The following is a 13,516-nucleotide window of genomic DNA, read 5'->3' on the forward strand; positions in this document are numbered from 1 at the left end:
TACAGGGCACCCAAGGGGGAGAAGACTTTGATGGAAGACGAGACGGTGAAGGCGATCGCTAAAAAGCATGGCGTCACGGCGGCTCAGGTTTGTGGAGACAGCATGGCATTGATTGGGCCTCTCAAAAATCATAAACCGCACCCTTTCCCTTGGATTTTGACGCCGCTGTGACGCTTAAATGTGCAACTACGTGCAAGAACGGGCTCTCTTCATGCTTTCCCAGGTGCTTATCCGCTATCCAATCGAACGCGGTCTCATCACCATCCCAAAAAGTTCAAACAAGGGAAGAATCGCGGAGAACTTCAAGGTTAGTATGCCATCATGTCGCACACATTGCAGCCTGCCATTGAAACGTTCCGATATTTCGTATTTCGCTGATTAGCGTGTATTAGAGGAATGCTGACACTAGTTTAAATAAAGGGATCACAGTCACTTTGTCTGTGCGAGAGGAAAACATTTAATCAGAAGCTCCCGATCAAAAACTTTCTCCAAAGATTCCCTCCCCCCCAAAAAAAAATCGTTTTTCTTTATATATATATATATATGGTACCCGATGTACCTGAGATGGGAGGTACGTTTCTCTTACGTGATAAAGGTATATGATCTCTATAATGGGCTTAATGAATAATTTAGAACGCACCGAATTGGCAAATTTTGAAATAGATTAACTAACATGTTTACCAGGGCTAAAGATTTTGTGTTCTAGAAAATTACCTTCGAAAAAAAAAGAAGTCTGCGACGCCACCAGCTGAGCAAATCGCCGTAACGTCACACAACGTAGTAATTACTGGTCGATAGAATGACATTTTCGATCACGGAATATCAGGTAATTCAACCTCATACTGAGACATTTATTTGAGTTTATTCACATTTTTTTGCGTGCATGATAACAGCATTAGTGACGTTATTACATTCGGTGGCGCATATCATATACACGGCACTGTCATAAACGGAACTCAGAGCTGTACAGGTACGATACACCCCAGGAGTTCATGTGGAGGCATTCATACAAGCCGTAGTTTCAGATTGTTAACGAATTAGTAATGTGAACTTCTGGTGCTCTACTAAATCTGTTTTTTTATGTCCGTCCCAATTTCTCGCACTCGAACGATCAGAGTTTGGTACGACAAATTTCATTAAGTGTTAAGTTATGGACTTCTAAACATACCAACGCTACACAGAGGATGTAAATGATGCCAGAGTGAACGGCTCTGGAGTAATTCTTTTTCACTGAAGCAGTAGATAAAGAAATAGATGGCTGATTTCCGCCCAGATTTGTCGTAATGCGGTCGTTGAGGCTAGAAATCGGTCACTATGGCATAAGTAGTAACGAATGCTGTCTTATATAATCAGCCCTGGCTTTAGCGTCTCATTATTGTGTAGGTATGGTAAGGTATCACATCAGTGGAGCATTTCTTTTCAGTATTGTCGTAGGTGGAGGTAAAGGTGAAGTTTATTCACATTTCTTTGCGTGCATGATAACAGCATTAGCGACGTTATTACATTCGGTGGCCCCATATTTATGATACTGCCAGGGGGACCACCAGAGGCACCAGGTCACATATACGGAAGTGTCATTAACGGAACTAAGAGCGGTATATGTACAATACACCCCAGAATTTCATCCGGAGCCATTGATACAAGCCGTAGTTTCAAATTGTTAATAAATTAGTATTGTAGACTTCTGGTTTTCTTCGAAATCTGTTTTTTACGTCCTTCCCAATTTCTAGCACCCAAACGATTTTGTCTCGTCCTTGATACTTTGTGGTTGCATGTGTTTGCGCTTTAACAATTTTTGTCAAGCGATCAGTGTTTGGTACGACAAATTCCATTGAATGTTAAGTGATGGACTCTTGCACATACCAACGCTACACAGAGGATGTAAATGATGCCAGAGTGGACGGCTCTGGAGAAATTATTTTTAACTGAAGCAGTAGATAAAAAAAATAAACGGCTGATTTTTTTCGCCGAGATTTGTCGTAATGCGGTCGCTGAGCCGAGAAATTGGTCACTATAGCATAATTAGCAACGAATGCTGTCTCATATAATTAGCCCTGGCTCTAGCGTCTCGTTATGGTATGGGCTAGAATCAGCGAAAAAACATCAGTGGAGCATTTCTTTTCAGTATAGTCGAAGGAGCGAGCTTCTCTACAATTATGTTACTGGTGCCTCTTTTTCAGGCTTTAAACTTTTCGCTTGACCCTGCTGACGTGGAAGCTTTGAATGGTCTTGACAAGAACTTGAGGGGGGGCGTAATGATCGCGTAAGTGTTGACGCACGGTTGCCATTGCCCATCAATTTTTGCCTCATGTACTTTGTTCTCAAACTGTATTTCTTTATTACATTTTACAGGGATGTACGCAGCAAGTACTACCCCTTCAACATCCCCTACTAGAGCCAGACAGCGCCGGGATTCATTAAAGTTACATTAAATTTACACGTTCAGCATTTCGGGAGTCTGTTCTGTTGGCACTCGTGTCACTTTCATTTGTGTTGATGTCGGGTCTAGAGTCTCAGGCGCAACGCGTGACACGTTTTGAAGTCGTGCTGTTATAGACAACGTCATAAGCTTCATGTACGATTATTGGTTTTGTTATTAATTGGCGTTCAGCGCCGTTCATTACTACGAAAAGGCAGAAAGTGACCTACGATTGAGACGCGCAGTGGAAGTTGAAAATAATACAATCAGGTTAAGTGTATCAGATCGGCTCGCTAATGTTTCGACTGGTGGAACTGTCTCGCGAAATACGAATAAGTGCCACGCGACTACAGGTCCACGTGTTGAAACGTTAGCCAGCTCATCCAAGGCACGTGACCTGACTGTAGTTACCTACCGCAGGACAATACCAAATCGGAGGCTTCGAAAAATCCCTATGCCACAGGAAATACTTCCAAATGTTAGAGTCTCCATGTATGAATATTAATATCCATACAAGGGAATGCACATAAACTATATATATATATATATATATATATATACGCCAAGCGTAGGACTTAATTTCCTTCATGTGTCGTCGCGCTAGGATTTCTTTCACCGACTGCATGCTCCTGTCACTTAGATAACACCAGCTCCAGTGAACTTCCATCCTTCAAATGCAGGCATCTATGGAAGCTTCAACGCCGCGTACATTGATAATTTTCCGAGACACTCAACGTCGCATGGCGCTATGGTACAGTCGAGCCAGCTGGCACAAAGCACGGAAATCAGGATTTTATGCGTATAATATAAGGCTGTGTTGACGTCGTACTCTTTCGTAACTCGGCAATATCGAGTGTTCTGGATATGTACTGATGCATAAGCTTCTTTATTTAGTTGCTTATTGCTTCGCTGTAAGAGGATGCGATGACGTGCAGCGCTTTTAGCGGGCGTTCATTACGAAACAAGCCTGCAGTCGACTGCAATATAGCGATGACAAGCTACCTGCATGTTTCACCCGAGCACATGCACACTTTCTCGCGCGCGGCTTCTTGCAGTCTACGGGTGAAATGCGCTTTATACATCCCATTCCACAGTAGTGCACTTTCTGGCTTCATCCATTCTACGGCCACTACATTCTTTTAGGCCGTAAATGGTTTATATACGAACGCGGCTGGGCGTTCTAATTGCCATTCGCTCAGGAAAGCTCCGCGTTATTCATTTATCGCGAATCGCGCACGTTGCCCTCACTAAAGGGGGTTGCGTTCCATGCGGCAACAGCGACTGAGCTAAAAAGGAATGAATAAAGGTGGCGTTACGTTCATCACGAGGCCGTCCTGCGTTACGAGACCGGCAGTCCACGCTTCAACGTGGCTTTTATTGTTCGCGATATCGCTCCCTTAATGCGCTGCTCACGATATTATATTGCGTAACAACTTTGCTTGCACTATACACGCGCGCATTTTGCCCGACAGAGCCGTTCTTCTAAATGGGATGAACTGAATAGATAAATATGATTTTTTATTCCTATAGGCCTAGTGAACATTCACGTAAGAGCATGAATTGCCTATCATATTTTTGAAGGGTTCTCTAGAGTCATGTCAACTCGCCTGAAAAGTCTATTCATATTGAATGCTCGGCGAATTGCTGTATTATTCGCGTGATTAGGATTTTAATTTAGCTCCTGCCGACAATTCACTCTTGCACAGCTAACTGCGATATTAGTTCTAAAATATTAAGGAGAACTCATCACTGATGTCTATATAATCGAAACGTTTGTAATCTTAGCGAACAATAGGGCACTCAAACACAACACATGCTAAGTACTCTTTATTTACAGATTACGACCTGCCCGTGGTTTCGGGTCGTTTCTTTTTTTCATATTACGCAGCTGTGTGGACCTTTTGAGGGAGCGCCGTTCACAACTGAGATAAATAGCCTTCTGTAGTCTTCTTTACATAGGTCTCATGACGTCAGTGGCCTCTTTCTGAATCTCTAATGTTTCAAAGTACCTTTTTTCCATTTTCTTGCGAAAGGCAACTGCTCTTGGTATGCTGCCAAAAGACACCGTGCTGGTGATCTCTGAGCGGTAGAATGATTAAATCGCTTGCTACTTTCCTCAAGCGTCATAAATATCATGAGTGATCTAAGAAAGCATGTAGCACGCAACCGTCAAGTGACAGTCGACTAAGGCTGATTAGCTATACATGAGAGTTAAGGGTGCGAAAAGGATGCCCGGATGCGTAGTTCATATTAGGCACTTTATACGTCGTGTTTGGATCCGACCGCTGGTACGATCTGTTGGGAACTCGGCGCTGACGCCCGTGGTTGTACCTGGGTCGCAAGCCCCAAGGGTAGCGTTGGCCTGGCGGCCTGGGGTACAACAGGAAGCATCCGAAGGTCCCGGCAAAGCATGAGTCGACTGGTAACAACGAAACAACTTGTTTATTTTAACATCGCAAAGAGTTGGCGGTCAGGTTTGACCGAAGTAGAGAGACGGGAGAGCACTTCACTCAACAGAAGAAATCGGAGCCCTCCCTTTTGGCGTCCGGGGGCAGCTGTTTTTATACTCTCGCAGTTGAGGGCAAGAAGGAACCCCTCAAAAGACGAGCACGTGAATGTACAATGGGCTAATGGTGACGCACACTGTCGTAGCGATGCCGTAGCACCATGTCGAGCACGATCTCGTAGCACCCTGTCGTGGCGCTGCCGGTCGGACACAATGACTGTAATGAGAAGATGGTCCCTGCTTTGGCATCGCCTGTTTCGGGCATAATGACTGGAACGAGATCCCTGCTTTGGCATCGCCTGTTTCGGGCCCAATAACTGGAATGAGATCCCTGCTTTGGCATCGCCTGTTTCGGGCACAATGACTGGAACGAGATCCCTGCTTTGGCATCGCCTGTTTCGGGCCCAATAACTGGAATGAGATCCCTGCTTTGGCATCGCCTGTTTCGGGCACAATGACTGGAATGCGAGGATGATCCCTAGGCGGTCGCATCGCCGCAGTCGCGCCTGGAAACACCTGGCGATGAGTGTTGCGGCGACGACGATCGGGCCAAAATGTCCGCCGCCCCGCCGCAGTTTCGCCGGCAAAACCACGTGTCGCAGGCGAAACGCAACAGACCGCCCCGCCGGGGGAAGGAGATCCCGATGGACAGGGGACTGCATCCGCTGTCCGGAGGGATGTCGCTCGATGATGCTCATAATCGAAGTCGGGCGTCCCTCGACGTTTCTTGAGCGCAGCGCACAGAGAAGGCCTCGTTCTCTTGTTCAGGTTCGCACGGGACACTGCAAAGTGACTTCGGGAGAGTTCACATTTTTGTTCTCGTTCCCGGCAAGCGTTAGAACTACGCTGAAACTCAACCGCTCAGTCAGCAAGCACGGCACAACCCTCACTAAGCCCTGCCAGGCTCTTTCCCCTTTTTATACCACTGCCTAGTTCCTTACAGTAGTCTAGCATCACTCAGAACGCGTCCACAAATTGAAAAATTGCACTAGAAAGCATATCATCACTTTGAAACACTAAACAAAAGCAATATGTTAAAAAAAAATCCTGCCTCAGGAAGAAAAACATCAGTAACAAACAATTTTGAGGCTGATTCCTACGTTAGGGGCTTCGACTTAAGCCATCGGCGTTACCGTTGAGACTCCCCTTTTTGTAACGCACCTCAAAGGAATATTGTTGTAAAGCGAGGCTCCAGCGCAGGAGGCGGCCATTTTTGGGAGAGATGGTCTGCAGCCATTGGAGAGGGCAGTGATCCGTCTCAATGATAAACCTCGAGCCGGCTAGATAGCATGACAATTTCTGAACGGCCCACACGAGACATGCACACTCTTTCTCGGTGGCGCTATACGCCTGCTCACGACTGGTCAGCTTACGACTAGCATACAGGACGGGGTGTTCTACTTCTCCATTTTCCCGTTGGCACAGTACAACGCCCATGCCTCGCTCACTAGCATCGCACTGAACAATGAACTCTTTTGTATAGTCTGGCGATCGTAGCACAGGCTGGCTTGTTAGGGCACTCTTTAGGGCGCTAAAAGCTCTTTCCTTGGTCTCGTCCCAGACGACTGTTTGAGGCTCTGTTTTTCTTAGAGCATCCGTCAGGGGAGCCGCGATATCAGAGTACCTAGGGATGTACCTCTGATAGTAGCCGGCGACACCTAAGAACGACCGAATATCGGTCTTTGTGCGCGGTTGCGGAAAGTCTCGCACAGCGGCCACTTTTATTTCAGAGGGGCGGCGACGACCCTGACCAATCACGTGACCGAGGTAGACAACCTCGGCCTGTGCTAACTGGCACTTAGGAGCCTTGACTGTCAAGCCTGCTTCGCGCAGGCGGGTTAGCACTGCCCGCAAGTGTGTCATATGCTCAGACCAGGATGCGGAGAATATCGCTACGTCGTCTAGATACGGTAAAGCGAATTCTTGCTGTCCCCGCAACACTTTATCCATGAGACTTGAAAAACAGTATGGCGCGTTCTTCAAACCAAAACTCAACACTTTAGGACGGAATGTTCCCATTGGTGAAATGAACGCCGCATACCTACTAGCCTCTTCTGTAAGTGGAACCTGCCAATAACCCCTGACAAGATCTAGGGTGGAAATAAACTGAGCGCTACTAACTTTCTCAAGGCGCTCCTCGATGTTAGGGATCGGATAAATTTGATCCTTAGTGATGGAATTAAGCCTGCGGTAGTCGACGCAAGGACGAGGTTCCTTGCCCGGTACCTCAACTAAAATCAAAGGGGAGGTATAATCACTCTCACCTGCCTCAATAACACCGAGCTGTAGCATTTTCTTTACCTCAGCCTCCATAATATCGCTCTGGCGGGGTGACACCCGATACGCCTTGGATCGTACTGGCTCTGTGGAGGTAAGTTCTATATCATGAGTAAGTACAGAAGTCCTACCAGGCCTCTCAGAGAACAGACCTTGAAACTCTCGTAATAGCTGGTGTAGTTCGGTTTTCTGCTCAGGCGACAGCGGTGCTTTACTGATAAGGTCACTAATGACTTGACCGGTGTCTTCCCTGTTCGTCACTGAGCCTAGTCCCGGAAGCTCGACCGGAAGCTCTTCAGGAACGTTTACCATCATGCACACCACTGCTTCCCTTTGTCTATAAGGTTTGAGCAGATTACAGTGGTAAACTTGCTGTGCTTTCCGCTTTCCTGGCAGACTTACCACGTAGTTAACGTCCGACAGTTTCTGAACAATTCGTGCTGGGCCCTCCCACTGCACGTCTAGTTTGTTGTTTAGCGATGTGCGCAATATCATGACCTCATCGCCAACCTCAAAACGACGGGCCCTGGCTGTCCGATCATAATAAACCTTGGCCCTCTGCTGGGCCTTTGCCATTGCTTCACCTGACAACTCCTGTGCCCTTCTTAAGCGTTCGAGGAGCTTAAGTACGTACTCCACCACGACTGGGTCGTCGCCCCTACCTTCCCATGATTCTCGAAGCATGCGAAGCGGAGATCGAAGCGAGCGACCGTACACCAGTTCAGCTGGCGAAAACCCCGTAGCCGCATGCGGCGCGGTCCTTAAAGCAAACATCACCCCAGGCAGACACAGCTCCCAGTCAGTTCGATGTTCAAAACACAACGCTCTCAACACGCGCTTCATGACGGAGTGGAGCTTCTCAACGGAATTCGACTGTGGGTGGTACACTGAGCTGTGTAGCAGCTTTACCCCACACCTTTCGAGAAAAGTTGTCGTCAAAGCGCTAGTAAACACTGTGCCCTGATCTGATTGAATTTCCGCAGGAAAACCAACTCGCGCAAATATGGACAGTAGTGCATTAACTATCTCAACTGAGCTGAGTTCTTTAAGCGGCACTGCTTCAGGGAACTTTGTCGCTGGGCAGATCACAGTCAAAATGTGTCTGTACCCCGTGGCTGTTACCGGCAGAGGTCCCACTGTATCAATAACGAGCCGTCTAAAAGGCTCCGTAATGATAGGTACCAATTTCAACGGCGCCCTCGATTTGTCCCCTGGTTTGCCCACCCGCTGACAAGTGTCACATGTCCTCACGAAATGGTCTGCGTCCCGAAAACACCCTGGCCAATAGTACTCTTGCAAGAGACGGTCCTTAGTTTTCTTAACTCCTAGGTGTCCGGACCACGAACCCCCGTGTGACAAGCGCAACAGATCCTGACGATAGCATTGAGGCACGACCAGCTGATCGAACTCCACTCCTCTTCGGTCTAGATACTTCCGGTACAGGACTCCACCTCTTTCCACAAAACGCGCAGTTTTCCTGGCGATACCTTCTTTGACATTGCAGCGTATGTTTTCCAGGCTGCCATCCTTTTTTTGCTCGGCTATCAAAGCCGACCGGCTGACTTTTAGCAACCTATCAAGTCCGTCTGACGTAGGCGCGATGAGCAAATCAGTAGATAGCTCTTCTAACTTTCCCGCGTCGGGCGTTTCCTCTCCAGTATCTGGCGCCTTCAACGCTACAGACTCAATTTTATTCAGTTCGGGCGTGCTCTGAATATCAGCTTGCTGCGCCTCTGACCCTTTTCCGTTGTTTGATAACGTCGGCCCCGCAACTATCGCCTTTGCAGCGAGCTCCCGAACCTTCGATCTGGTTAAGGCCTGAACACTAGCTTCACCAAACAAAAGCCCCTTCTCGCGCAGGAGGTGATCGGACCTGTTTGAAAATAGGTACGGGTACTGGGGTGGCAGCATAGATGACACTGCCGCCTCTGTCTCAAGCGCTCCGAAAGGTCCTTCAATAAGCACCTTTGCTACTGGCAGACACACGCTATGAGCTTCCACGGCTTGCTTGATCCACGCGCACTCGCCCGTGAACATATGGGGTTCTACGTAAGATGGGTGAACTACATCCATCGTAGCTGCGGAATCGCGAAGCACTCGGCACTCTTTCCCGTTCACGAGGAGGTCTCGCATGTAAGGCTCGAGAAGCTTCATGTTCTCGTCAGTGCTGCCTATTGAAAAAAACACAACTTTTGGTGTTGTTTCCGGACACTGCGCCGAAAAGTGACCCGGCTTCTGGCACGTATAACACAAGCGCGCTCGCCTCATCTCGAACCGCTTTCTGCGTTTGGCTGCCGCCGTCTCTTTACGTCTGGTCGGACTGCTTTCACTCGCATCCGCACTACGCGTGTCCCCCTTTAATCTCATGGGCGTGAACTTCGGCCTCTCAAACTTCGAGCCAAATTCACCCTTTTGACCGTCCTTAGCTCCGCGAGCTCGACGCGTCACAAACTCCTCGGCTAGCTCAGCGGCTTTAGCCACCGTACAAACGTCTGGCCTATCCAAGACCCAGTATCGCACATTCTCCGGTAACCGACTATAAAACTGTTCTAGCCCGAAACACTGCAGAACTTTATCGTGGTCACCAAACGCTTTCTCTTCTTTGAGCCACTCCTGCATGTTCGACATAAGCCTATACGCAAACTCTGTATATGACTCACTTCTGCCTTTCTCATTTTCCCGAAACTTCCGACGGAACGCCTCCGCAGACAGCCGGTACTTTTTTAGCAGACTCGATTTTACTTTGTCGAAATCCTCTGCTTCCTCTCTATCCAAGCGAGCGACTACGTCGGCCGCCTCGCCGGGTAACAAAGTGAGCAAGCGCTGTGGCCACGTTTCCCGAGAGAACCCCTGCTTCTCGCACGTTCGCTCAAAGTTAACCAGGAACAAACCAATGTCCTCTCCAAGCTTAAACGGCCGCATTAGGTCAGTCATTTTGAACAATACGCGTTCTCCTGCACCGTGTGCCTGACTTCCATTACGAGCGCGTTCCATCTCTATCTCGAGACGCTTCATTTCCAAAGCGTGTTGATGGTCACGCTCTTCTTTTTCTTTCTCTTTTTGTTCTTTAAGTTCGCGCTCCTGTCTTTTTGCAGTCTCCCTCTCTTCAATAGTCTCAAGGCATTCCGACAGCTCGTCATCCTCAGCCTCTAACTCAAGAATAGCCTTTATCAGTTCCGGTTTTCTTAGTTTGTCTGAGACATCCAGACCCAACTCTCTTGCAAGCTCCAACAATTTCGGTTTGCGCAACGACTTCAAATCCATGGCTGCTCTGAATGCTGCTTTCTCTACTGCTTACTATTGTCTTGCCGCAAACTAACCCGGCAGCAACGACAACCACAATTACCAGCTCTGTTTCTAACACTAACAAAAGCCTGGCAAAGCTCAGAAGAAGAAAGTCCCGCACTCACCAAACCTCGCAGGCAGGAATTCCGCGCAGTCGTTCCGCTGCAGGCAACCAGTCGTCACACAGGGCTCGTTGCACTGCTCCCGGATCGTCGTTGAGCTGCTCAGCATACAGTCAACTGCATCTCTTCGCTGCTGGCCTCCGTTGTCGCGATCTCACCGCAGGCAGACAGTTGTTTGAAGTCGGAGGCGATCTCACCGCTGGCAACCAGATGTTTGGATCCGACCGCTGGTACGATCTGTTGGGAACTCGGCGCTGACGCCCGTGGTTGTACCTGGGTCGCAAGCCCCAAGGGTAGCGTTGGCCTGGCGGCCTGGGGTACAACAGGAAGCATCCGAAGGTCCCGGCAAAGCATGAGTCGACTGGTAACAACGAAACAACTTGTTTATTTTAACATCGCAAAGAGTTGGCGGTCAGGTTTGACCGAAGTAGAGAGACGGGAGAGCACTTCACTCAACAGAAGAAATCGGAGCCCTCCCTTTTGGCGTCCGGGGGCAGCTGTTTTTATACTCTCGCAGTTGAGGGCAAGAAGGAACCCCTCAAAAGACGAGCACGTGAATGTACAATGGGCTAATGGTGACGCACACTGTCGTAGCGATGCCGTAGCACCATGTCGAGCACGATCTCGTAGCACCCTGTCGTGGCGCTGCCGGTCGGACACAATGACTGTAATGAGAAGATGGTCCCTGCTTTGGCATCGCCTGTTTCGGGCATAATGACTGGAACGAGATCCCTGCTTTGGCATCGCCTGTTTCGGGCCCAATAACTGGAATGAGATCCCTGCTTTGGCATCGCCTGTTTCGGGCACAATGACTGGAACGAGATCCCTGCTTTGGCATCGCCTGTTTCGGGCCCAATAACTGGAATGAGATCCCTGCTTTGGCATCGCCTGTTTCGGGCACAATGACTGGAATGCGAGGATGATCCCTAGGCGGTCGCATCGCCGCAGTCGCGCCTGGAAACACCTGGCGATGAGTGTTGCGGCGACGACGATCGGGCCAAAATGTCCGCCGCCCCGCCGCAGTCGCGCCGGCAAAACCACGTGTCGCAGGCGAAACGCAACAGTCGATACAAGACTATGATATCTCATGTGGCGTGCTTTCCCTGAGTTGCACCCGCCGCGCTGGCTTGGCGGCTATGGCATGTGCGGCTAAGGACGACGTTACGGGTTTTAATCCCGGCCGCGGCGGCCGCATTTCCAGGAGGGCGAAATTCACAAACAATCGGTTACCGTGCATTGGGTACACGTCAAAGAACACCCAAAGAAATTAATCTGGAGTACCCAACTACGGCTTGTCTCATAATCATGTCGTGCTTTCGGCGCATAAAAAAACAAACAAAATATTTTTTTTCTGTATTTACATTAGTTGTGGACGCACGGCGTATTGATGGCGGTGTGGAGTCTGTGGACCTGCGCAGTAAATAATGGTTAAATGAAAGAGATGCCTCCAAATTCGCCGAAAGTAGCTAACAAGGATTCGATTGAATAGTTAAAAGCCAACAGAACACACACGAGTTTAGCATTCGAACCATTTAGGATTGCATACAGGAATATGAGTTGTGCATATCGTATAATTGTTCCTGACGCTGACAGTTCCGTGAAAGCCTTCAGTACTGTTCAGCGGTATATCGTGTCCTCTTCTGCTCAGCGTTGTTTTAGCAGCATTTCTGTTAACCTGTTATCAGCAAGCAGATTCCGTGCTAAGTACATCAGAAGATGCGATAAGGTGGGTTCACTTTGGTAAGTTTTAACTGCAGCGGCGTTAACAAAGCAGTATCCCGCAATAGGAGGAATACCACAAGTTGTGAGAAGGTGTGTTCGTGAGCTTGAATGAGACTGGTGGTCAAAACAATAAAACTAGGAACGTACACTGCTGCGTATTGAAATAAAAGAATATAATAAATACGGACAAGAAAAAGCTCTATGCATCGCTCACGAGAATATAGAGTTCAGATGTCGGAGAGGTTGCCAATAATTACCACAAGATTTCCGACATTGCCTTTTTTGTGAGTTTTAACCAGCAGAAGTTTCCACGATGTCCCGAATGCAGTTTGTTATTGGAAGAATGGAATTTCTTAACCAATTGAATTCTGATGTTTTTGGTCTCATGCCCGGAACATGGCTGCAATTCGGAATGTATATATAACGCGTATAACATCCGTTATATGCTTTAGGGAAGAGCTGACGGAAAAAGGCGTGAAAAGAGGCGTGAAAAGGCGGCGTAAAGCATTTTCAAAAGTTCAACTCCCGAAGTGCGCAAGAAGGTGCACTTCGGCGTTCCGGTGGCCGAAATTACGACGGGGAGAGACGATATGCAGGCAAGCAAGATTACGACGTATAGTTCCAGACCACCAGCATTACACATAAATCGAAGACCAGACCGTTCCTCTTCCTACAGGGCAACGAGGAAGCAAGTGCGTTTATGAATACTGTGCCGTTACCACCCGAACAAATAAAAGAAAGAGTAATCGCGCCCGAGCGTTCACAAAAGCGGAGCCTTTATTGCCTCGCCGGCTGTAAATATTTTGCACAGGGCGAACCACCAAAATTTAACATGTTTTCGTATTAAAAGTAGCCGCAAATGGGCACCAAGGAGGCGGCGGGAGTGCAAGCAACAGCAGTTGGAGGTAGCCATTAAAGGCACTTCAGCACCACCTTCATCTGAACGCCTGCACGTGCACTTCCCTGCGCCACCGGGCTGGGGGCTCGCATCACTGGGGGGTCGCCGGATTACTTTTGACCAATTGGAGTTCTTTACGTGCACCTAAATATAAGTAGACGTGCGTTTTTGCATTTTGCCACATCGAGATACGATCGCCGTGTCCGTGGTAGAACACACGACTTCGAGCTTAGCAGCGCACCTCAACAGGCACTAAGCTACAGCGGCGGACGCTTCGGTGAATCGAC

General features: G+C 48.5%; 1 protein-coding gene across 3 annotated transcripts in view; it reads left to right on the plus strand.

The window, feature by feature from the left end:
- The window catches only part of LOC142582629 (1,5-anhydro-D-fructose reductase-like), a 37,474-nt gene extending 35,032 nt beyond the window's left edge, over positions 1–2,442 (plus strand). For all 3 annotated transcript variants that reach the window (XM_075692536.1, XM_075692538.1, XM_075692537.1), the window contains 4 exons: positions 6–87; positions 224–307; positions 2,181–2,263; positions 2,353–2,442. In XM_075692536.1, coding sequence (XP_075548651.1) covers positions 6–87; positions 224–307; positions 2,181–2,263; positions 2,353–2,395 — 292 coding nt within the window. In that variant the 3' untranslated portion in view covers positions 2,396–2,442. The remainder of the gene's footprint in view (positions 1–5; positions 88–223; positions 308–2,180; positions 2,264–2,352) is intronic.
- The last annotated feature ends 11,074 nt before the right edge of the window (positions 2,443–13,516 follow it).

This window comes from Dermacentor variabilis, chromosome 5 (assembly GCF_050947875.1).
Source record: "Dermacentor variabilis isolate Ectoservices chromosome 5, ASM5094787v1, whole genome shotgun sequence".
NCBI lineage: Eukaryota > Metazoa > Arthropoda > Arachnida > Ixodida > Ixodidae > Dermacentor > Dermacentor variabilis.